General features: G+C 37.7%; 1 protein-coding gene across 12 annotated transcripts in view; it reads right to left on the bottom strand.

Moving 5' to 3' along the window:
- Nucleotides 1-26,242, bottom strand: part of SPIDR (scaffold protein involved in DNA repair) — a 434,037-nt gene that overhangs the window by 289,600 nt on the left and 118,195 nt on the right. For all 12 annotated transcript variants that reach the window (XM_072813794.1, XM_072813796.1, XM_072813795.1 and 9 more), the window contains one exon: nucleotides 11,845-12,089. In XM_072813794.1, the coding sequence (XP_072669895.1) occupies nucleotides 11,845-12,089 (245 nt within the window). The remainder of the gene's footprint in view (nucleotides 1-11,844; nucleotides 12,090-26,242) is intronic.

Genomic DNA, 26,242 nt, shown 5'->3' with positions numbered 1-26,242 from the left:
ACAGATATTTTTTGTTTTTTAAAATTTAAATCCAGGCAGCCCCAGTGGTTCAGTGGTTTAGTGCCATCTTCGGTCCAGGGCGTGATCCTGGAGACCCGGGATCAGGTCCCACGTTGGGCTCCCTGCATAGAGCCTGCTTCTCCCTCTGCCTGTGTCTCTGCCCCCCTCTCTCTCTGTGTCTCTCATGAATAAATAAAATTTTAAAAAAGTAAAATAAAATTTAAATCCAATTAATTAACATATAATGCATTATTGGTTTTAGAGGTAGGGGACAGCGATTCATCAGTCTTATATAATACCCAGTGCTCATTACATCATGTGCCCTCCTTAATGTGCATCACCCAGTTAGCCTACCCTCCCCCCCTCCAGCAACCCCTGGTTTGGCTCCAATGATTTAGAGTCTCCTAATGGTTTGCCTGTCTGATTTCGTCTTGTTTTATTTTTTCCTTTCTTCCTCAATGATCTTCTGTTTTGTTTCTTAAAGGCCACATATGACTGAGATCATATAATAATTGTCTTTCTCCATACAAATATTTTTGATTCAGTAAACTACCTAGGGTCAGAGAAGTCAGTAGCTCCTAATACATCTGTGCTCTCAAGAAAACTGAGGATCAGTTGTTAACCAACATTATGATTACATGCTACATAATTTATCAATATATATCAAACAATTATGTACTAGCCCATTGATCATTTCACTACATTATCTCATTTTATACTAAAAAGATACATTTATAAAGAAAGAACAGACATCAATAACTACTTCATAGATGATAAAATCAGAGCTTAGAGAGAGGTTAAGGAAATTCTCCAATATTATATAACTAGCTAGATGAAGAAATAAGTTGTTGAAACCAGAAAAGACCTACCACAGTGCCCAGCAATTAAATCTTCAAGAAATAGTAGTCACTGATCTTACTGATTTCATTATGATTTTTTACTTGTACACTATGCTTTTTCTAATGAAATGACTGAAAGATCTTATTTTTGTGCATATTATATATATTATCATACTACCTTTGTTTTTCTACAGTTATTTTCCTATAGGCACTATTATTTCTGAATATATATAAATATATGCACATATCATATATATTATAAACATATACATGCACAGTATATATAAATATACATATTTAAAATTCTCATAATCACAAATATGCCAAAGAGCCTGTACTGTACATATATGTCTATCTCTACTTAATATATGTGTCAGCTCTGCTTCATATCATTCTGTTTACAGAAAGTAACTCATTTATACTCCTCTAAACAACACTAGGTACCACTGTCATCCTCATTTTACACATGATAAACTGAGGCACTGAGAAAATAAACACCTATTCAAGGTGAGACATGTGCTAAGTGGTACACCTCGATGCACAACCAGGCAGTCTGGCTCCAGAGTTCATAAGCTTAGCCTCAATGGTATAGCTACTGCCTCTTACAGAGTACTACTTAAAAAGAAACTCATAATGAACACAAGAAAAAAAAGCAAAACATTGTATTCTTTGTACAATGATCTAGACAGTTATTTGTCAAATGTTGATTTTCAATCCCATGACTGTGAAGAAAAAAAAAGACAAAATGCAATCTGAAAGCAGTACATGGTTAAAGCCACATCCCCAAGTAAACTGTAGGAATTATGAGACAAAAAGTAAAAAGATAGAGTAAAAATAAATGCAGAACAGTTCTCTGCATGTGGGAATACCTAGAGCCATAAGATAGAATCCACATTTGAGCTTGCTTTTAGTCATCAGGAGTTGTACTGATGCTTCATAGAATATCTCTGCTCCAATCTGCCCAGAGAAATTCTCATGCAACAAACTTCAGAATGCAAACAGCAGGGGGACCTGGGGGGCTCAGTGGTTGAGCACCTGCCTTTGGCTCTAGTCATGATACGGGGCCCTGGGATCAAGTCCCATGTCGGGCTCCCTGCATGGAGCCTACTTCTCCCTCTGCCTGTGTCTCTCATGAATAAATAAATAAATAAAATGTTTAACAAAAAAGAATGGAAACATCATGACTTCAACAATCATAATTCTAGTAAAAACCTATACATTATTTTTTAAACATTTTATTTACTTATTTAAGAGAGAATGTGTGCAAGCAAGAGAACACCAGCAGGGGGAGCAGCAGAGGAGAAGCAGACTCCCCACTGAGCTGGGAGGCGGAGGTGGGGCTCGATCTCAGGACTCTTGAGCTGAAGAAAGCCGCTTAACCTACTGAGCCACCCCCGGCACCCCGTTTGCTCATTATTTTAAAAAGCCATGCAGGCAGTTCAAGAAGGTCCTGTTTGTATACATGCAAATGAACTTTTTAAAAAGTTCCATGAAGTATAACTGACAGATTTACTAAGATAATTAAAGCAGTAGTGATTTGATATATATACACAACGTGAAAGGACTCCTCCCATCTGGTTAACTAACAAATCCATTACTACACATATTAACTCTTCTCTGTGTGTATGACAACACTTAAACTCTACTCTCTTAGCAAATTTCAATTGTATAATAAAATGTTAACATCAATCACTATATTTTATTTTCACACTAACAGTTTCTTTTGTTCTTCAATCTGAAAAAGCTTATCAAAGCACAAAGGTAGTAGCTCTTACTGTATTTTACTTTAAATCCTCAGAACTTATTCATCTTATACCTGGTACCCTTTTACCTCCATGTATACACAACTGGTATTGGCAACCACGTTATTACTCTGTTTCTAGGAGTTTGACTTCTTTTTTTGTTTTTAGATATCACTTGTAAGTAATACCATGCAGTACTTGTCGTACTTGTCTGTCTTATTTCACTTTGCATAATGCCTTGAAGGTCCATCTATGTTGTCACAAATGGCAGGACTTCCACCTTTCTCGTGGCCATATAATACTCCTGTGTGTGTGTGTGTGTGTACACAACACATCTTATCCATTTATACACTGGCTGAGATTATGGTGTTTCCACATATTAACTATTTTGAATAATACCACAATAAGCAGGGAGTGCAAATATCTCTTTGATATCCTGTTTTCATTTCTAATGGATTTATTACTGAACAGAGAAATGATGGGTCATAGGATAGTTCTATATTTAATTTTTTTTTTTTTAGAAACCTCCATAACTGTTTTCCATTGTGGCCATACCAATTTACATACCTACCAACAGTGAACATTAGTTTCTCTTTTCTCCACATCACCACCAGCACTTGTTACCTTTTGTCTTTTTTTTTCCCCTAAGGATTTATTTATTTATTTTACAGAGAGAGTGCATGCACACGCGAGAGCAGTAGGAGGGACGGGGAGAAAGAAGCAGGCTACCCACTGACTGTGGAGCCCAAGAAAGGTTTGATCTCACAACCCTGAGATCATGACCTGAGCTGAAATCAAGAGTCAGCTGCTCAACAGACTGAGCCATCCAGATGCCCCATTTTCTTGTCTTTTTGATGATAACCATTCTAACAGGTTATGAATGTGGACTTACATTACCCCAATGATTACTGATGTAGAGCACTTTTTCATGTACCTGTTGGCCACTTGTCAATCTTCTTTGGAGAAGTATCTATTCAGTTCTTCTGCCCATTTTTAATTGAATTGTTTGGTTTTCTGTTATTGAGCTGTATGCATTATGTATTTTAGATATCAATCTTTTAACGGACATATGATTTGCAAATATTTTCTCCCTTTCAGAAAAACGCCTTTTTCACTGTATCAGTGGTTTCCTTTTTTTGGTGCAGAAGCTTTTCAGTTTGATGTAGTCCCACTACATAGATCATTGCCAAGATCTATGTCATGGAACTTACCCCCATGTCTTTATCTAAGAGTTTTATGGTTTTGGATCCTTAAATTCAAATCTTTGATATGTTTTGAGTCATTTTTTGTGTATTGTATAAGATCGTAGTCTAGTTTCATTCTTTTGCATGTGGCTGTCCAGTTTTCCCAAAACCATTTATTGAAGAGACTGTCCTTTCCCGATTGTATATTCTTGGTTCCTTTGTCACAAAGAAATTGATCATATATATGGGTTTATCTCCAGACTTTCCATTATGTTCTATTGAAATGTTTGTCTGTTTTTTTATACCAATACCATACTGCTTTGATTGCTACGGCTTTGTAGTACAGATTAAAGCCAGGAAGTGTGTCGCCTTGGTTTCAAAACAAAAACAAAAACAAAAGCCAAAAGATTGTTTTGGCTGTTTGAAGTCTTTAGTGGTTCCATGAAAATTTTAAATTTGTTCTATTTCTATAAAAAATGCAATTGAAATTTTGATAGGGGTTGCACCAAATCTGTAGATGGCTTTGGGCAGTATTAACATAACTAACAATATTAATTCAGCCAATCAATGAGCACATTTATTTTTGTCTTCCACGATTTCTTTCATCAGTGTCTTATACTTTTCAGTGTACAGTGCTTTTGCCTCCTGGGTGAAATTTCTTCATGACCTGACCCTAAGGGGGACAAAAACCACTGAGCCACCCAGGTGCCCTATTCTGTTATTTTATGTTACCAGCATATATATGTTATAAGCATATATAGTGAACAGACATGAATTGACTCATCATTCTACATCCATCCCACTAGACTCTGTAATCCTTATGCTTGTCCCTCCGCTCCTATGGGCTCTTGTCCCCTGGTTCCCCTCCTCTACTTGCATCCTGGAAACTGACAGAACAATTATCCTACTTTGTTCCCACAGAGTCTTCCTCATTATTCTCTGAATAGGCCTCATCTTTCCTCTCATATCTCTTTGAACCAAAGATCCCTTTCAGCCACTAGCAGCTAATCTCAGTATCTCAATTCTCAACTCAAATCCCAGTCACAGTACAGTCCTTACTCCTTATGTCTTGGGAACTCCTTGAGCCATGGGTCCCTTGCTTCCTCCCCTGCTAGTTCACTAACATTGCCATTGAGTTCTCAGTATGCACTGTACCTGCCCTTTCTTGACATAAATATTTCCTAAACAGACCCAAACCTGTGTTTTTCACTGTGACATTTACTTTTTCTACTGAACTCCTTTTTCCATGAAACTCTCTACTAAGTTTGCTTTTATGGCACTCCTTCCCACTTTCAATGTTCACTGAAATTTTGTTTTCAGTCAAGTCAAGGCAAGATGGCAGAAGAGTTGGGGTCCTCAACTCATCTGGTCCCACAAACTTACCAAGATAACTTTCAAAACACACTGAACACCTATGAATTAGACCTAAGATGTAAAAAGGGAAGAGCTGGAATGCTACAGAAAGAAAAGTTTTCACTTCTGACAAGGTAGGAAGGCAGAAAAAATAAAATAAATGAAGTGGGGGGAGGGGAACCCCAATGAGCCAGGCGAAAGTGGAGCCAGGAAAGCCTCCAGGGCATAAAAGCCCAGCCCTGAACAAGCAGGAACTTTAAAAATCCCGCACCTGAGTCTTCCCTGACTGAAAAGTGCTTAGCACGCAAGTAGGACAGAATTGCAGGAGGGGCAGTGAAGCCTCAATCATTCCCAGAGACACTATAAGAGTAGGGGTATTTGTGGTCGAAGTTGGGTCTTTATAAAAGGTTTGCTGGTTTATATAAATTTGGAGGTGAGCATCTTCTAACATACAGAAAATACACTCAGAACCAATAGGATAACCCTCTAGGTTATCACCACTCCCATTTTTTCCTCTTCTTTTTTTTTTTTTTTATTTTCACTATTTTATTTTAAATTTTGTTTATCAATTTAGTAGTCCATTTGTTTTATTATGTTCTTCTTTATCTTTTATTTTCTGGTCTCTGAGCTCCTTGAAATCGTCTAGGGTGTAATTTACTTAGGTCATGGCTGATATGTTTGACTGCTCGCTCATAGAGCCACTCTACATTGGACAAAACGACTAGAAGGAAGAATTTAACACAAAAGTAAACCAGAGGCAATTCTCTCAGAATTACTGAATGGGGATTTAAACACGAGCTCAGAAATTCAATTCAGAAGCACAATTATAAAGTTACTGGAGGCTCTGAAAAAAGCATAAAGGGCTCCAGAGACTTTGTTACTACAGAACTGAGATCTAATCAGGCTGAAATTAAACATACTTTAACTTAGATGCAGTCTAAACTGGATACTCTAGGGCCACCCAGGTGGCCCAGCGGTTTAGAGCCGCCTTCAGCCCAGGGTGTGATCCTGGAGACCTGGTACTGAGTCCCATGTTGGGCTCCCTGCATGGAGCCTGCTTCTCCCTCTGCCTGTGTCTCTGCCTCTCTCCCTCTCTCTCTTTCTCTCTCTCTCTGTCTCTGATGAATAAATAAATAAAATCTTTAAAAAAATAAAAAATAATAAACTGGATACTCTAACTGCTAGGGTTGATGAGGTGGAAGAAAGACTGAGTGACATAGAAGACAAGGTGATGGAAAGGAAGCTGAGGAAAATAACAAACAAAAAAATTAAGAGCCCATGAGGAAAGGCTTAGGGAAATAAACGATAGCTTCAGAACATAGGATATTCATCTTATTGGGATTCCAGAAGAAGCTGAGAGAGAGAGAGGACCACAAAGTGTATTTGATCAAATCATAGCTGATAATTCCCCTGATTTGGGGAAGGAAGCAGGCATGCAGATCCAGGAGACAGAGAGGACCCCCCCCAAAAAAAAATCAATAAACACCATTCAACACCTTGACATTTAACAGTGAAACTTCCAAATTTCAAAGATAAAGAGAAAATTCTTAAAGCAGTTCGAGACAAGAGATCCCTAACTTATATGGGGAGAAATAACAGATTAACAGCAGACCTCTCCACAGAGACCTAGCAGGCCAGAAAGGGCTGACAGGATATATTCAGGGTCCTAAATGAGAAGAACATGCAGCCAAGAATACTATACACAGCAAGGTTCTCATTCAGAATAGAAGGAGAGATAAAGAGCTTCCAGGATAAGCAGAAACTGAAAGAATATATGACCACTAAACCAGCCCTGCAGGAAATATTAAGGGGGACCCTGTAAAAGAAAGAGGGAGCACAAGGAAACAATTCACACAGTCAGGAACTGAATAGGTATTATGATGACACTAAATTCATATCTTTCCATAGTTACTCTGAATATGAATGGGCTTAATGATCCCATCAAAAGACAAAGGGTTTCAGACTGGATAAAAAAAGGAAGACCCATCTACATGCTGTCTACAGGAGACTCATTTTTGACCTAAGAACACCTCCAGCCTGAAAATGAAGGGATGGAGAACCATTTACCCTTCAAATGGTCCTCCAAAGAAAGCTGTGGTAGCAATCCTCCTATAAATTAAAGTTTATCCCAAAGACTGTAGTAAGAGATGAAGAGGGACACTAGATTATATTCAAAGGGTCTGTCCAACAAGAGGACCTAACAATCATGGATATTTATGCTCCAAATGTGGGAGCTGCCAAGTGTATCAACCAATTAATAATACTGGGAGACTTCAACATGGCAATTTCTGCAAATGACAGATCTTCTAAGCAGAATATCACCAAAGAAACAAGGGCCTTGAATGATACACTGGACCAAATAGATTTCACAGATATATACAGAACTTTTCATCCAAATACACATTCTTCTCAAGTGCATATGGAACTTTCTCCAAAACAGACCACATATTGGGTCACAAATCAGGTCTCAACCAATACCAAAAGATTGGGATTGTCCCCTGCATATTTTAAGACCACAGTGCTTTGAAACTGGAACTCAATCATAAGAAGAAATTTGGAAGAAACTCAAACACATGGAGGTTAAAGAGCATCGTACTAAAACATGAATGGATCAACCAGGAAAATAGAGAAGAATTTAAAAGATTCATGGAAACTAATGAAAACGAAAATACAACTGTTCAAAATCTTTGGGATACAGCAAAAGCGGTCCTCAGAGGGAAATACATCACAATACAAGCCTCCCTCAAATACTTGGAAGAAACTCAAATACACAAGCTAACCTCTCAACTAAAGGAACCAGAGAAAGAACGGCAAATAAAGCCCAAAACAAGCAGAAGAGAGATAATAAAGATTCGAGCAGAACTCCATGAAATAGAGACCAGAAGAACTGTAGAATAGACTGACAAAACCAGGAACTGGTTTTGAAAGATTAATAAAATAGATAAACCCCTATCCAGCCTTATTAAAAAGGAAAAGATTCAAATTAATAAAAACACGAACAAAAGGGGAGAGATTACAACCAATACCAAGGAAATACATATGCTTTTAAAAAACATATTAAGAGCAACTGTATGCCAAATAATTAAGCAATCTAGAAGAAATGGATGCATTTCTAGAAAGCCACAAATTACCAAAACTGGAACAAGAAGAAAAAGAAAACCCGAACAGGCCAATAACCAGGGAGGAACTTGAAGCAGTCATCAAAAATCTCCCAAGACACAAAAGTCCAGGGCCAGATGGCTTCCCAGGGGAATTCTATCAAACGTTTATAGAAGAAACAATACCTATTCTACTAAAGCTATTCTGAAGGATAGAAAGGGATGGAATACTTCCAAACCCATTTTATGAGGCCAAGCTTAACTTGATCCCAAAACCAGACAGAGACCCCAACAAAAAGGAGAATTATAGACCAATATCCTTGATGAACACAGATGCAAGAATTCTCACCAAGATACTAGCCAATAGGATCCAACAGTACATTAAGAAGATTATTCACCATAACCAAGTAGGATTTATACCCAGGCTGCAAGAGTGGTTCAACAGTCGTACAATGTGATAGATCACATCAACAAGGGAAAAAAACAACAACCACAGGATCCTCTCAATAGCTGCAGAGAAAGCATTTGACAAAATGCAGAATCCATTCCTAATCAAAACTCTTCAGAATGTAGGGATAGAGGGAACATTCCTCAGCATCTTAAAAACCATATATGAAAAGCCCACAACAAATATCACTCTCAGTGGGGAAACGCTGGGAGCCTTTCCCCCAAGATCAGGAACAAGACAGGGATGTCCACTCTCACCACTGCTATTCAACATAGTACTAGAAGTCCCAGCCTCAGCAATCAGACAACAAAAGGAAATAAAAGGCATTCAAATTGGGAAAGAAGAAGTCAAAGTCTCCCTCTTCGCAGATGACATGATACTATACAGAGAAAACCCAAAGACTCCACCCCAAGATTGCTAGAACTCATATAGCAATTCGGCAGTGTGGCATGAGACAAAATCAATGCCCAGAAATCAGTGGCATTTTTGTACACTGAGACTGAAGAAAGAGAAATTAAGGAGTCAATCCCATTTACAATTGTACCGAAAAGCATAAGATACTTAGGAATAAACCTAACCAAAGAGATAAATGATCTATACCCTAAAAACTACAGAACACTTCTGAAAGAAATTAAGGAAGACACAAAGAGATGGAAAAACATTCCATGCTCATGGATTGGAAGAATAAATATTGTGAAAATGTCTATGCTACCCAGGGCAGTTTACACGTTCAATGCAATCCCTATCAAGATACCATGGACTTTCTCACAGAGTTGGAACAAATCATCTTAAGATTTGTGTGGAATCAGAAAAGACCCTGAATAGCCAGAGGAATGTTGAAAAAGAAAACCAGAGCTGGGGGCCTCACAATGCTGGATTTCACGTTGTGCTACAAAGCTGTGGTCATCAAGACAGTGTGGTACTGGCACAAACACAGACATATAGATCAATGGAACAGAATAGAGAATCCAGAAATGGGCCCTCAACTCTATGGTCAACTAATATTTGACAAAGCAGGAAAGACTATCCACTGAAAAAAGTACAGTCTCTTCAATAAATGGTGCTGGGAACATTGGACATCCACATGCAGAGGAATGAAACTAGACCATTCTCTTACACCAGACACCAAGATACACTCAAAATGGATGGAAGATCTAAATGTGAGACAAGATTCAATCAAAATTCTAGAGGAGAACACAGGCAACACCCTTTTTGAACTTGGCCACAGCAACTTCCTGCAAGATACACCTATGAAGACCAGAGAAACAAAAGGAAAAATGAAATCTTGGGACTTAAGATAAAAAGCTTCTGCACAGCAAAAGAAAGAGTCAACAAAACTAAAAGACAACCTACAGATGGGAGAAGATATTTACAAATGATGTATCAGATAAAGGGCTAGTATCCAAGATCTATAAAGAACTTATTAAACTCAACAGCAAAGAAACAAACAATCCAATCATGAAATGGGCAAAAGGCATGAACAGAAATTTCACAGAGGAAGACCTAGACATGGCCAACATGCACATGAGAAAATGCTCCGCGTCACTGGCCATCAGGGCAATACAAATCAAAACCATCATGAGATCCCACCTCACACCAGTGAGAATGGTGAAAATTAACAAGGCAAGAAACAACAAATGCTGGAGAGAATGTGGAGAAAGGGGAACCCTCTTGCCCTGTTGGTGGGAATGTGAACTCGTACACCCACTCTTAAAAACTGTGTGGAGTTTCGTCAAAGAGTTAAAAATAGGGCTACCCCATGACCCAGGAATTGCCCTGCTGAGGATTTACCCCAAAGATACAGATGCAGTGAAACATCGGGACACCTGCACCCCAATGTTCACAGCAGCAATGTCCACAATAGTCACACTGTGGAAGGAGCCTCGGTGGCCATCGAGAGTAAATGGATAAAGAAGCTGTGGTTTATGTATACAATGGAATATTACTCAGCCATCAGGAAGGATGAATACCCACCATCTGCTTCGATATGGATGGAACTGGAGGGTATCATGCTGAGTGAAGTAAGTCAATCGGAGAAGGACAAACATTATATGGCCTCACTCATATGGGGAATATAAGAAACAGTGAAAGGGATTATAGGGGAAAGGAGGAGAACTGAGTGGGAAAAATTAGAGAGGGAGACAAACCATGAGAGACTCCTAACTCAGAAATGAACAAAGGGTTGCAGAAGGGGAAGTGGGGGGGGGGTTGGGGTGACTGGGTGATGGGCACTGAGGGGGGCACTTGATGGGATGAGCACTAGGTATTATACTATATGCTGGCAATCTGAATTTAAAAAAAAAAAGAAATTTTGTTTTCATTGCTTTGTTCTAATTTAAAACAAAAGAGACCATGTATTACACAGGGCTGGGACATGGCTCTTATAAAGGCATACACCAAGCCTCTTCACACATCCTGGTCGACCCTCCATGCCCTAGCCCTAGTCAATATTCATATACATACTGAAGAATACAGATAGTTTCCTATCTGTGCATCTTTGCTCTTTTTTTTTTTTAATAGTATTTTATTTATTTATTCATGACAGACATAGAGAGAGGCAGAGATACAGCCAGAGGGAGAAGTAGGCTCCCTGCGGGGAGCCCCATGTGGGACTGGATCCTGAGACTCCAGGATCACACCCTGAGCCAAAGGCAGATGCCCAACCACTGAGCTACCCAGGAATCCCTCTTTGCTCTTTCATGTATCTTTGCATTTGCTAGTGTTCCGTTGGACAATCTCTATAACCACATTTGTAAAAATAATCTATAATTTCTTATCGAAGTTACAATTCTATGCTGTCAATTTTCCTCGCCAGGTAAACCAGTTAATAATTTTTAAATTAATATCTTAGATATTTGGATTTTTAAAGTAAAAACTTTTATTTTGTTTTGTATATTTTTATTGGAGTTCGATTTGCCAACATATAACACCCAGTTCTCATCCCATCAAGTGCCCCCCTCAGTGCCCATCACCCAGTCACCCCATCCCTCCACCCACCTCCCCTTCCACTACCCCTTGTTCGTTTCCCAGTTAGTAGTCTCTCATGTTCTGTCTGCTTTAATATTTCCCACTCATTCTCTCTCCTTTCCTCTATAATCCCTTTCACTATTTTTTATATCCTCCGTATGTATGAACAACTTTTTTTTTAAAAAAAGATATTTTAAAAAGGTATAATTTAACCTTAGAAGCTTCTTCTTCTTTGCCAATGTTTCTGGAGTCCTGGGAAACTTCTGTTTCTGGGGTGTGTACAAAATGGTCTCTGCAGATTTCACCCTCTGCTTCACTGGTTTCTCCATCATCTGTCTATTATCAGATCCAAAATCTGTATGTTGTTTGGGAGAGGATTCTGAATCAATAAAGAAGACATTCTCTGAGTCATCCTCTTTTTCACTATCTGATGAGTATTCCAAAATTTCTGTATTACTCTGAAAAAGATTAGGAGAAAATGCAATTAAATTTGGAGAACTATAAGCATTTATTCCATTCTCTTCTGGTTATATTCACTTAAATAACTTTGTAAATCGATATTTGTAGGTGAAACTTTTATTTTGAAATTACTACAACAGGTACTATTTAAGAATATGAGTCATTACCTCTTTTTCCAAACATTTCCTAAAATGTTTCTTACTTTCTCCTACTCAAATTTCCAACTCAGAAATTTTCTTTGAAAACTGAATTATAAAACAGGAGATCATACTTCATAGTGAATCCTGGACTGAAGAATCAAACCTTTTACTGTGATGTCTTCTGTCTTTATTTAAACACACACTAAAATGTATAAGTGTATAAGTGGTAGGTATTTTGTTTTCCCATTACATGGTTTTGTAGATTAGTCCCATTTTGTTCGAACATCAGCAACAATTTATCCTTCAACATCCTAATTTTACAGTGTATTAGTAAGCTCTTCAAATTTAATAGCTACGCAAAATTTTAAATTTACTGAATAAAAATAGTCTATTTAGTTGAAATGGATCTTCTGTACCCACTCAATTTGTCATGTAGGCACGGAATCCCTCTGAGGAGCCCTGTATATTTTGATGGATCAGCATGGACTATGTATCTGGCACTGTAGCAGACATCTGGCTAAAGAGAGTCAAGAGTATACAAATGTATGAGATTACTGCTGGTAGTTACACATGTGTGTGTTTGAACTGGTGTGTGACTGTGCAGGGTAGCACTAGAGTTTTCATCATTTGCTAATCTACATAAGACAAAAAGTTTATTACTTTTGACCTTTTCTGAGGATTTTATAGTTAAATTCTTTTTAAGAGCTTAAAAAAGGACATCACTCACTCCCACATCTCCAAAAAACTGCCTGCGTATTCACCTGTTACTATGCACAGTTAAAATAAGAAAAAGTAAATGAAAAAGTTTCTCAAACAAAGAGTTTATTCCACTATATTTTTCACAATCTCATTTACATGCTTAAATTACTGCAGGTAGCTGATAAGCCCTTAATAAGCACTGGACTCATGTGTTTTCCCCACAACACAAAATCTGAGTAAATGTTAACAATAGGTCATAAAAAGAACCAAACCAGTTTAGACTGAAAATTAAGTTGCTTGATACTACAAATTTATATATATACATCACTTTAAAACTCCAAATCCAATTCATCTTTTTGTTATGAAAAGTCTTTTCTTTTAGTACCCTAAAGTTTGCACTTCATCCTAGAGCAGGGTTTCTCAATCTCAGCACTACTGCCACTTGGGGCTGGATAATGTGGTAGGAAGTCTCCTGTGCAGCATCCCCAGCAACTACCCACTAGATGATAACATCATGGTCTCACCAGTAATAACTATCAAAAATGTCTTAAGACACTGCTAATTGCCCTGGGAGAAAAAATCACCCCTAAGTATGAACCACTACCCTAGAAAAATGTCTGCAAATAACCAACCACATTTAGCCTGTGCTGGAGACTCACATCCAGAAGCAAAGGGGACACAGCACTTCACAGGGATGGAGAAGTCAGAATGAAATGCAGTAGGAACCCCTTCTCTGCAGGGGAATATTCCTAGGCCCTCAGTGGATGCCTGTAACTACAGACAGACTATGTTTTTTCATATACATACATACCAATAATAAAACTTGACATATAAATTAGGCACAGTAAGAGATTAATGATAACTAGTAATAAAATAGAATTATAATACATTGTCATGAAATTTATGTGAATGTAGTCTTTCTCTCAAGCTCTTATTGTCCTCTACTCACCCTTCTTGTGATGATAAAATGCCTACTTGATGAGATGAAGTGAGGTAAATGATATAGCCATATGATGTAGTATTAGGCTACAGTGACCTTCTGATGATAAGTCAGAAGGATCTTCTGCTTCCAGACTGTGGCTCACCCCAGGTAAACAGACCCATGGAAAGCAAAACCACAGGTAAGGGAGACTACTATAGTTATGAAACAATGTGGTAGAAGTATTGTAACCAAAGTATTGCTCAGGCTCCATGGGGAACATGTAAGAGGAACAAAAAAAATCCAGGTGGGGGCACAGGGAGAAGAGAAGAACCGCCACTTAAGGCTGAGTGCTAAGTGTAAGTTGATGAGTCAAAGAGAAGAGCAAGTACATTCCATGGAAAAGGAACAGGAGGAGTATGAATAGGAGGCCAGAGAGCACAGAACACAGGCAGGAAAATCTGTAAGGAGCAGCAAGAGAGAAGGCTGTTTGAGGAGCTTGCAAATCACAGCAGGCATTTGGCTTTATTCTGAGGCAGGGGGAGAATCACTGGTAGTTGCCACAAGGGCTAACAAAATCAGATATTAATAGGGAATGATCAACCAAACCATATTCTGACAATAGACTCTAAGATGCAAGAGAAAAGGTACCAAAGACTGCCAGCAGGAAAGCAGCTAGGTAGAGCATCCTCATCATCAAAGTAGAACAAAAGAGGATGTGAGTGGGAGTAAGAATAAGAGAGGTAGACTTGAAAGAAAATGAGGGAAGAGATGTGAGCACACTTGAGGATTCTCACATGTGAGAAAGGAGAGTAAAGGCAGACTCAAAGAAGACCCCAAGCATCTGTTTGGGCAATGAGAAAAGTGTGCTCACCTAGAAAGGGAATTTGAGAAATAATCTGTAGACACGTAGTTGCTAATATAAATTTGGTTTTGGAAAAAAAAATTGGTTTTGATATGTTAATGTTCCAATGCCAATGGAATAGCCAAGGTAAAAGTGGCTCATAGGCATAGCTTTATGGGACTGGAGTTTTCATCAAGTGATATGGAATAGAGATATAACTTCAGCAATCATCAAAACAGAAACTGTGCATTAAAGTATGTGGTTGGAAAAGACCATTCCTCTAAATTCTGTAAAACTGAGAAAAAAGAAGGTCCAAGCTGGAACTGTGGGAATACCATTGATACTTAAGTTCTATTCAGGTGAGAAGAGACAGAAAAGTGTTTTGGATTTAAGAAAAAAGAGATTGCACAGCTATAAGAAAACTATGGGACTTTGGAAATAGTGTGCTATGAAGAATATCTGATGCAAAATGGTCCAGCCACTTTGGTAGACAGTTGACAGTTTCCTACAAAACTAAATATATACAACACAATCCAGCAATCACATTCCTTGGTATTTACCCAAGGGAGCTGAAAACTTATGTCCACATAAATACCTGTATACAGATGTTTAGATCAATTACTCCTAACTACCAAAACATGGAAGCCACCAAGGTGTCTTTCGGTGAGCAAATGAATAAACTGTGGTACATTCACACAATGGAACTGTATTCAGAGCCATAGAGAAGAGAGTTATCCCTGAAAAGTCATGAAGAACTTCAAGTGCACATGACTAAGTGAAAGAAGCCAAACTTCACACAGAAGTGGGTACGTACTGTGTGATTCCAACCATATTACATTCTAGAAACAACAAAACTATGAAGACAACAAAAAGATTGGTGGTTGCCAGCAGTGATGGGAGAACGATGGATGGGCAGAGGACTCTCTGATGTGGAAATACTGTGTACAATGATAAACACATGTCATTATGCATTTGTCCAAACCCACAGAATGGATAATACCAAGAGGAAACCTTCACATACACTACTGACTTTGGATGATTATGACACACCAGTGTGGGTTCATCAATTATAACAAATGTACCATTCTGGGAAGTGATGCTGATAATGGGGGAGGCTATACATATGCGTCAGGGCAAGGAGTATATGGTAAATCTCTAGACCTTCCTCTCAATTTTACCGAAAATCTAAAACTGTTCTAAAAACATAAACCCCAAAAACAAAAATAGGTTTAAATGGAAAGGAAAGTGAAAATAAGAGACCTGATAATCCTTTCAGGAAGCTTGGAAATGACACCCGGGTGGCTCAGCGGTTGAGCATCTGCTTTCAGCTCAGGATGTGATCCCAGAGTCCTGGGATCAAGTCTCACATCGGGCTCCTTGCAGGGAGCCTGCTTCTCCCTCTGCCTGTGCCTCTGCCTCTCTGTCTCTCATGAATAAATAAATATTTACAAAACAAAGAAAAAATAGAAAAGGCAGCATACAAAGACACATTTGCTCAGCCAAGCACAATTCATATGACAGAGTTGAAGTTAAATCATGAAAATAAAAGTGTACTCCAGAGTCTAGTGTATTTTCTAATTACAACCACAAAATTTAAATGAATTTCCTCAAGGAAGAATTTAATAGAGTTAATACTGGTAAGATTTACTAGAAATTTAGATAGTACTTTGGAATTTCTTGGCAGCATGACAATCAATTTTAGGTACTTGGTTTGGGCAGCCACAACTTTAATGAAAATTAGCTGATATACAAGAATATACTGAATGCCTACCACTCACATGCTCCCTAAGCTCCTGTAGCTAATACAAGGAAATCTTTCTATTTTCATTCCCACATACTTATAATCGATTTCAAAACTGAAACAAGTAAAAACTAAAATAAAAATACAAAGCAATATATAGATAATTCCAGACACATTGGATATACAGCAGATATAGGAGTGGAGAAGAAAGATCACTTGGGGCAGTCTAGCCTAAAAAATCTTTAACCGATAAAGGCAGCATTTGACCTCAACATTGTCTCTTACTCAGCCCTGCCCCTCACTAGCTGGTTACCTTAGGCAATTTACTACTTAACTTCTCTATGCCTTTGTTTCCTCACCTATAAATTGGAGCTATAATAATGCTTAACACATTAAGCATTTAGCTAATGTTAGCTATTATTTTTAGCCCATAGAAGTAGTTAAAGCAAGCATTTGGTTTTAAATTTAAAATATTTTTAACTTTGCACTTTATTTTCTGGAAAGTTTTTTTTTCCCTTCATTTGTAAGATCTCTATATCAAGAGGAACACAACAAATAATGTCTTTAGCGGTCAAAGATACAAACAATGCCTTAACCAGTAGAACTACTCATATACTCTTCACATAGGCATTTCTAAGAGTAAACAAAAAGGATTAACAAGCACCTTTAGGAAAAGAGAACTAAAAACTATCACTTTAGCATATTGTATTTTAGAACTCTCCTTGAGCCCATAATCCTTGAACAATGTGTAGGAAGTCTCCCCACATGGACACAGAAAGGAAATAAAGCTAACCAGACACCACCAGTTTTGGCCCAAGCCTGAGAGTAAAGAGCACATATTCTTTCAGAAAGGATGGTGTGTGCATAAACACACATATGTGTCTGAGCGTGTGCATGCACGTGTGTGCAGAGCTGCATGTGTGCCTGGCACTGGGAGAAGGGGAAAAGTCACAGGGAGGTCAGAGAAGCCTGTAGTTCATGTGGTTGTTTACATTTCACCTTTATATCACAGGATCGGATTAAACAAAGAAGGGCTATGAGCTTGGGAACAAGAAAGATGGTTTTGAATTGCACTTTGGCTATTTGTTTTGTGACTTTGCATAAGTAATTTCACAGACTCTACCATTTCTTAGTTTAAGCATCCAAAAATGCAAAATTCTTTTAGAAATATTTCAACAATTAGAGATAATGACTATTTATTATACTTACTTATTTCAAACATATGGAAAAGCATAAAGATATAAAAAATAAATACACTCATCGCCCTATCACCCTATGTCAAGTATTTACAGGATGTAAATTTCTCTTCACAGTTTCTTTTAAATGATGCAACTGAAATTTTATGTATTCCTTCTTGTTTCTGTTTTCCTCCTTCCTAAAAGTAAATCTCTCCTGCACTCCGCATTCCATTAGTCTTGTTTTATCACAAACACACATATATAAAATGTATAGTATTACTTTGTAAGCTTTTACATTTTATATAAAGTTATAAAATAGTGTCCTTGAACACAGATCTGAATGACCTATTATCAATATTCTGTTTTTTCTATTTATCCATGTTCACACATGTAGTTCTATTTCAGTGCTGCCCAATACAAGAAAACATAAGAAATTTAAAAATTTTTAGTAACCACATTAAGAAAATAAAAAGAAACAGATGAAATTATGATAATATATTTTATTTAACCAAACATATCACAGGATTACTATTTCTTGTCTGAGCTCTCACTAGAATCACCTTTAGAAGCTCCCTCACTGTAACTCAAAACACATTACCCAGGTGCAAAGCCAATGCCACACCTTAAGGTATTTGTTACAGCAGAACCCCACTTCTGGGTACCAATTACCAGCTCATGCTGCCATGAGAAAATACCACAGACTAGGTGGCTTTAAAAATAGATACTGAGATCTGTGGAGACTGAGGAGTCCAAGTCAGTTTGGTTGCGGTTGAGAGCTCTTCCCAGCTTGCAGATGGCCACTTTCTTGCTATGTCTTCTACTGTACCTTTAGTTTCTATATCATTTATTTTTGCTCTAAATTTTATTATTTTCCTTTCCTTCTGGTTTTAGGTTTTGTTTGTTGTTCTTTTTCTAGCTACGTTAGGTATAAGGTTATTTAACTGAGTTTTTTCTTGCTTCATGAGGTAAGCCTGTATTGCTACAAACTTCCCTCTTAGAAACATTTTTTGCTACAGCCCTACCTCCAGATTAGGTTTTGGACCATTTTGGGTTTTCTGGTTTAGGTTATGTTTTTTAAAGATTATTATTTTTCCTTCCTTCCTTCCTTCCTTCCTTCCTTCCTTCCTTCCTTCCTTCCTTCCTTCCTTCCTTCCTTCCTACCTTCCTCATTCATTCATTCATTCATTCATTCATTCATTCATTCATCGTGGAGAGGAGCTAAGGGAGAAGGAGACAATCTCAAGCAGACTCCACATTGGGCATGAAGCCTGAAGCAGGACTCAATTTCATGACCCTGAGATCACAACCTGAACTGAAACCAAGAGTCAGTTGCCCAACCAACTGTGCCACCCAGGTGCACCAGTACCATCAACATTATATTTTCACTTGTTTCCATGTACTATTTCTTCCTTTATTTCCTGTTTGACTTGTTCATGGTTTAGTAGAATTATTATTTATCCTCCATATATTTGGGTTTTTATACATTTTTTTCTTGTGATTGATTTTATAGTTTCCTAGCATTGTGGTCAGAAAAGACACATGGTTGACTCGGAATTTTTTTAATTTGCTGAGGCTTGTTTTGTGGTCTAATACATGACCTATTCCAGAGAATTTTCTATCTGCACTTGAAAAATTCTACTGTTCTTAAATGGAATGTTGTGAATATACCTGTTTAATCTAACTTGCCAGTGTGTCATTCAAAGCCACAGTTTCCTTGTTGATTTTCTGTTTAGATGATGTATCCATTGATCTGAGTGGAGTGTTAAAGTCCGCTACTATTATTCTATTATTAATTTCTTTATTTTTTATTAACTATTTTATGTATTTGGGTGCTGCTATGTTGGGGTGCATAGATATTTACAATTATTAGATCTTCTTGTTTGAATGTCCCCTTTATTAATATATAGTGTCCTTCTTTGCCTCTTGTTACAGTCTGTTTTAAAGTCTATTTTGTCCGATATAAGTATTGCTACTCATGCTTCCTGTTGACATCCATTTGCATAATAGATGTTTCTCTATCCCCTCACTTTCAATCTGCGAGTGTCTTTGTATCTGAAGCAGCATACAGATGGATCTTGTTATTTCAACCATTCTGTCACCCTATGTCTTTTAATTAGTCTACTAACATTCAAAGTAATTATTGACAATATGTATTCCTTGTGATTTTGTTTTCTGGTTGTTTCTGGTTTTTCTTTGATCATTTCTTGCCTTTCATGTTTTGCTGATTTTATTTAGTGATATATCTGGATTCCTTTCTCTTTATTCTTTGCATATTTATTAGTGGGTTTTGATATATGGTTACCATTAGATTTGTATATAAACTCTTCAGCAAATAGTAGTCTATATTAAGTTGATGGTCATTTAATTTTGAAGTCATTCTTTCTGTCTCTCTTCCCTATATTTTAGGTATACGTTGTCATATTTTATATCTTCTTATTTTGTGAGTTCCTTGGCTAATTCTTTATAGAAATATTTATTTTTACTGGTTTTGTTTCCTATCTTCATATTATCACTTTTGATCTTTCCTTTCTTCTCAGAGTCCTCTTTAATATTTCTTTCAGGGCTGGTATAGTGGTTACAACTCCTTTAGTTTTTGTCTGGGAATAGCCTCATGGGACAGAGTACTTTTAGCTGTAGATTTTTCCCATTCAGTGCTTTGAATATATCATGCCACTCTCTTCTGGCTTGCAAAATTTCTGTTAAAAAATCCCCTGCTAGTTTTATGGAGTTTCCCTTGTATGTTACTGTCTTCTTTTGTCTTGATGCTTTTAATTTTTTTCTTTATCACTATAATTTGCCATTTTCATTACAATACATCTTGGTGTAGATCTGCTTTTGTTGATTTTTGGGGGGAGTTTTCTCTGCCTCCTAGATTTGGTTACCTGTTTCCTTCTCCAGATTAGGAAAGTTATCAGGTATTATTTCTTCAAATAAATTTTCTGTCCTCTTTTCTCTCTTTTCTTCTTCTGTGACTACGATGATACAAATGTTATTACATTTGAGGAATTCACTGAGTTAAGTCTATTCTCATTTTGCATAATTCCTTTTTCTCTTTTGTTCAGCTTGATTACTTTCCATTACTCTGTCTTCTAGGTTATTAACTCACTCCTCTGCTTCCTCCAGCCTGTTCTTCATTCTATTCAGCATGTTTCCTAATGTTATTCCTTATTTCTTATCTCTGTGTTAAGAGTCTCCCATTCTTTTCCTTTTATTTTCATAAGTACCCTAATGACCAATGCTTTAAATACCCACCAGGCAGGTTACTTGTATCTGTTTCACTTAGATCTCTGGTCATGGACCTGTCCCATTCTTCATATGAGATAAATTTCTCTGTCTTCTCATTTTGCCTAAGTTTCTGTGCCTGTTTATGTGTGTTAAGAAAGTCAGCTATGCGTCTTATTCTTGAGGGTAATGGACTTATATGTTCTTTTTTTTTTTTTAATTTATTTATGATAGTCACAGAGAGAGAGAGAGAGAGGCAGAGACACAGGCAGAGGGAGAAGCAGGCTCCATGCACCGGGAGCCTGATGTGGGATTCGATCCCGGGTCTCCAGGATCGCGCCCTGGGCCAAAGGCAGGCGCCAAACCGCTGCGCCACCCAGGGATCCCGGTAATGGACTTATAAAGAAGAGGTCCTCTAGTGCCTTACTCTGTATCATCCCCCATTCCCCAGGGCCTGGAGATTCTAGGCATGTCTCCAATGTGTGCTGTGTGTGCTCTGCTGTTTTGTCTTGGCCACTTTATTTTTCAGGCTGGACATCTGCAGAGGCTCTCTTTGCCTGCTGTGGGCAGTGTTTGGTCCCCGGCCTGAATGTTTAAAGTAGGTATGCTCAGTCTCCTTGTGAAATGAAACCTGTTGCTACCACTGCCAGAACTGAGGCCTCACAAAACTCCCAGGTCAGGAGAAACAGTGTGAGCAAGGGTTTGGGCCAGTCTTCTGGGGGAGGGATCTGTGGCACTGGGACTGAGGAAACAAGACTGGGGAAAGTGGTTCTGCCAGAGCATGGTGGGGGCAGGGGGAGGTGGCTTGATGTAAGCATTAAGCATGTTAGGTGGCAAGTGTCAGTGCTGTGCTGGTTCCCACAGGTGGCCCTGTGCTTATGCTGAGAGGTAGTAGAGGGAAATGGGGCCAGCCAGTTCTTTGTTCCTGGAGGGTTCTGTCCATAAACGTGACATTTCTGGGACACGCTCCAAAATGAGCAAATAATCTCCTTGCTGTGTGTCCCAGGCACTGTTTTTTTTTCTTTTGAGAGATTTTATTTATTTATTTGAGAGAGACCAAGTGAAATGAGAAAGAACAAGTGGGGGGAGGGGCAGAGGAAGAAGCAGACTCCCCTCAAGACAGGGAGCCCGATGTAGGACTAGATCCCAGGAGCCTCTGAGTAACCCAGGCAGATAATCAACTGAGCCACTAAAGCTCCCCCAGGCACTCTTTTAGATACTGTTTCCATGCTTTATGTATGTGAGTTCTTTGCCAGTCTTCACTCTAAGAGCAACACAGTGCCCTCCAGGCTCTATTCCAGCCAAGTCCACTGACCTTTTAAATTTTAAGGCTTTAGGGACACCTGGCTGGGTCAGTTGGTACAGCATATGATTCTTGATCTCTGGGTTGTAAGTTAGAGCTCCACACTAGATGTAGAGATTACTTTAAAAAATAAAATCTTTACAAAAACTCCAGGCTTTAAGCTCTGCTGGTTGCCAGAAGTTAGAAAATTCCATCTCTCTCACTTTCCAAGCCAAGTGCTATACAGATTCATTTTCTCCTTCTGTGCTTCACTGTGTGTTAGTCTGTCTCCTGCTCTTCTCTGTGACAGTGGCCACGAACTGTTTCTCCCCTAAACCATGTCTTCACACTTCCTACCTTCTTTGATATGGCCTCTTCTCTATCGTTAGAGTCTGTTTTACCGGTCTTCAGGTCAATTTCTGGGGTATTTAGGATGATTTGATAGTTATCTAGTTGTATTCATGGGATGAAGTGAACTTAGAGTCTTCCTACTCCACTGCCATCATCCTCTCTTCTTATACTTTTAAATTTTTATTCTGATAGGTCTGAAATATTTCACTCTTAAGTTTTCATTTTCTTGGTTATTCATAGAGTTGAACATCTTTGCACTTTTTTATTGCCTCTCCATATTTTTTTTTCAGTGAACTGCTTGTTCATATACTTTACCCGTATTTTTAGTAAGAGAGATATCTACTTTTTACTTATATGAATCTAAATGTTGCATAGATTGAGAGGTCATTATAAATCCATTATTAAAATTTTAAAATGACAGAGGAAGAACCAGTACATAAAACTGAAATCTCTTCTAGGACCTTAAGAGAATTTTCTCAACCAAAGATTTTTTAATCATTATCTCTGGTAGACTGCCTAATGCTATACAGTGGCCCAGTACTTGGGCAATATTTTTGTTCCTTGAAATTTTTTATTCTTTATGTAATCATCTTTATATGAATGTATTACTTTACTTCAATATTGGATCTCAAGGACCAAAATAAATATTTATTTTTTTTCTTTTGAAACACATATTTTCCAATATTTTCTTCCTGTTCCCTTTGGAAAGCTAACCAACTGGTGCTCTCTTAAAACTTTCATGTAAAATTACTTCTTTCAGGTATACAGGCTTCTGGTATTAATACAGGCTTCTGGTATTACAGAAATAATACCTACAAGTAAATTTGGATATTTTATAGCAGAAAATTTTCTGCTGTGGTCAAATTCATAGAACTAGAGTAAATATGTAGCTATGATCGTTATTTGCTAATGTTTGAAACAAAATATACTTATTAATATTGTGATTCCTTTTCTTTCCTCTGATCTAATCATTTCAGAATTAGGAGATTCCTAATCCTAACAAGATTAAGATATGAGCAAGGAGTAGTTCCCATGAAATCAGTCATCAAAAGACAATTATAACATTGTAAATTGTATGTACCTGAAGCCACCTGCAATTTATTAAAGCCATAAAATGTTTAAAACTTCCTCAGTTTTCATAAGTTCACAATACTGCTAAAATAGACAACTGTCATAATTTATTTCTGATTTCTCTATTCAGAGAACTATCCATGGAGGAAATAGCCTTCAACATCCAAGCAGCCACAGGTGTGGCCTTCCATGTCTAAGCAGCCATGTGTCCACTATGACGGGCTTTAGGTAGAGAAGCCACCAAAGTTGGGCCACTCAGATTCTGAATTGAGAGATACAGAGTCTGGGAAGTAGAAGGCATTTAGACTAATGGTCTAAATCTTTCACACTAAATCAAAGATTCATGATTTCCTGCTAGTAAGGTTCCCAGAACTGCCCTGAGACCTAGTTCATCCTTCAGCTTTATCTTAGATTCCTTGGAATATAGAAGCATGATTCCAATAAATCTCTTCTTCTTTTAAAAAAGAGCTAGATTTGTTTTCTGTTGTTTGTAACCAAGAGGCTTACTATCTGCTAAATATCTCCAAAAAAGAAAAACATTTCTATTAAACAAATATTTATTCAGTATACACTATGTGCAAGATGTTATGCAAGAGAGAAAATTTGACACACTGTTCCATAAACAGCTTGAAATCAAATAAAGGTATTACAAGCATGGTTCACATTAAATGTTCCAAGTAGGCAATGAATGGAGACCTTATTTCTGTCCAATCTGAAACCAGCATGCATACCAGAAAAGATAAAATCTATACCAGGTCTCAAAGCATTGGAAAATTATTTTTTTGAAGATAAATAGATTATTTATTTATTTAATTATTTTTATTTATTTATTTAAGAGAGAGAAAGAGCACAAGAGGGGTGAGGAGGTGAGAGGGAGAGAAAGAGAAGTAGACTCCCCACTGAGTGTGAAGCCCAATGCAGTGCTCCACCTCATGACCCTGAAATCATGACCTGAGCTGCAATCAATAGTGAGATGCTTAACCAATTCAGCTACTCAGGCCCCCAATGGAAAATTCTTAACAAATGAAAATGAGAAGAAAGAAGCAAACACATAAGGCAAGCAACTAGATGGATATTCAAGATATAAAAGTAAGTCCAGATAAAGTTTAAGGTTCATACTAGGAAGCAAGAGGTAATAAGAATAAGATAATTAGAGCAATATAATCCTATAGATTAGGTTTGTGCGTACTGAGAGAATACACATGCTCTCTTATATAAGACAAATCAACATACCCATCATCCATGTGGAATATGCTCTAAATTTATTTCTTGGAATAATGATGGGCAAAAATTCATTCATATGCTTTCAATGTAGCTTCTCAGTACCAGTGACTAGTGTGAGTCAGTGATAAAGTTCATCCATTCAAACTTGTTCCTATTCCCAACTCCACTGATGAAATGCACTAATAAATTAAGTTTCAATAACATTTTAATGTACTGAAAGTAATTCAATACAATTCATTTTTAGCCTACTACTTGAATAATAATCACTATTCTAAAACTGTTTGGTAACCAAATAGTGCTAACGAAATACTCCAGAGGAAGAGTCAATTGGTTCAAATGATGAACAAAATAGACCAAATTTTGAGACAGGATAATGGTACTACTAATGGAAATAGAGAACACTTTCTGGAGCAAAGAAAGGGAAAAGAAGATATTATTTCCAAGACAGAGAGTTTTAAATGATTACAGCCCAGCACAGAGACATGGAGCCATCTGGCAAGAGGCTAGGATGCATCTGCTTGGCAAAGAGGTTATTGGAGAAGAAATGATGGAAGACACCAACCTTTAAAATGCCCTCTCTGTGGAGAGAGGTGAGAACAAACCAGCTACAGCATTCTACTTCCTGAGCTCCTTGAATATTAAGGAGTATTTATGTGACTAGCTTCATCACAGACAACCTCCCTCAGGTTGTAGGATAGGGATCGTAATGACTCCATGACTTCCATTACTTTCAGGGATTCTTTATTTTGATATTCTATAATACTGTACAGCCAAATGATAAGAAAAAAAGACCCTATTGTTTCTCTCCTTTAAGATCTGCCAGTGGGATGCCTGGGTGGGTCAGTGGTTGAGCATCTATCTGCCTTTGGCTCAAGGCATCATCCTGTGGGTCCCGGGATTTAGTCCCGCATCAGGCTCCCTGCATGGAGCCTGCTTCTCCTTCCGCCTGTGTTTCTGCCTCTCTCTCCCTGTGTCTCTCATGAATAAATAAAATCTTAAGAAAAAGAAAAAAAGGGAAGTCTACATGAGTAGCGTCCTCTTAGATAGAAACTGTGTCTATTAACAAAGTAAAAAAAAAATCATTATATTCTAATTACAAGATTAAGTAATGCCACCATGGTAAAGCTACCTCCAAGACAAATTAAACAAATTAGTCAAACACTGCTCTCTAACATTTAGAAATTTAAAGCTTTTAACTCTGAACTGTATTGAAAGGTCACACTAAGAACAACAATAGAATACTAGTAATAAAAGACCACTTCTTTATTTTTAAATGATACCTTTGTGGCTACTTCAGCTGTTAAAACAAAGAAAAGGAAAATAGTAACTAAACTAAAATCATTCTTTTAGGTAACCAATTATAAGACAGAAAACGGCTCCCTTGACTCATATTTCATAAGATGTCAAGCCCTTGTTTTCAGCTCAGGTGAGAAGGTGTCCATGAGAGGAGAGGAGGCAGGCTGGGGTGGGGGTCGGTGAAA

Source organism: Canis lupus, chromosome 37, assembly GCF_048164855.1.
Source record: "Canis lupus baileyi chromosome 37, mCanLup2.hap1, whole genome shotgun sequence".
Classification (NCBI taxonomy): Eukaryota; Metazoa; Chordata; class Mammalia; order Carnivora; family Canidae; genus Canis; species Canis lupus.
Note: the sequence above shows the minus strand (reverse complement) of the source record. Positions and strands in the feature narration are given on the sequence as shown.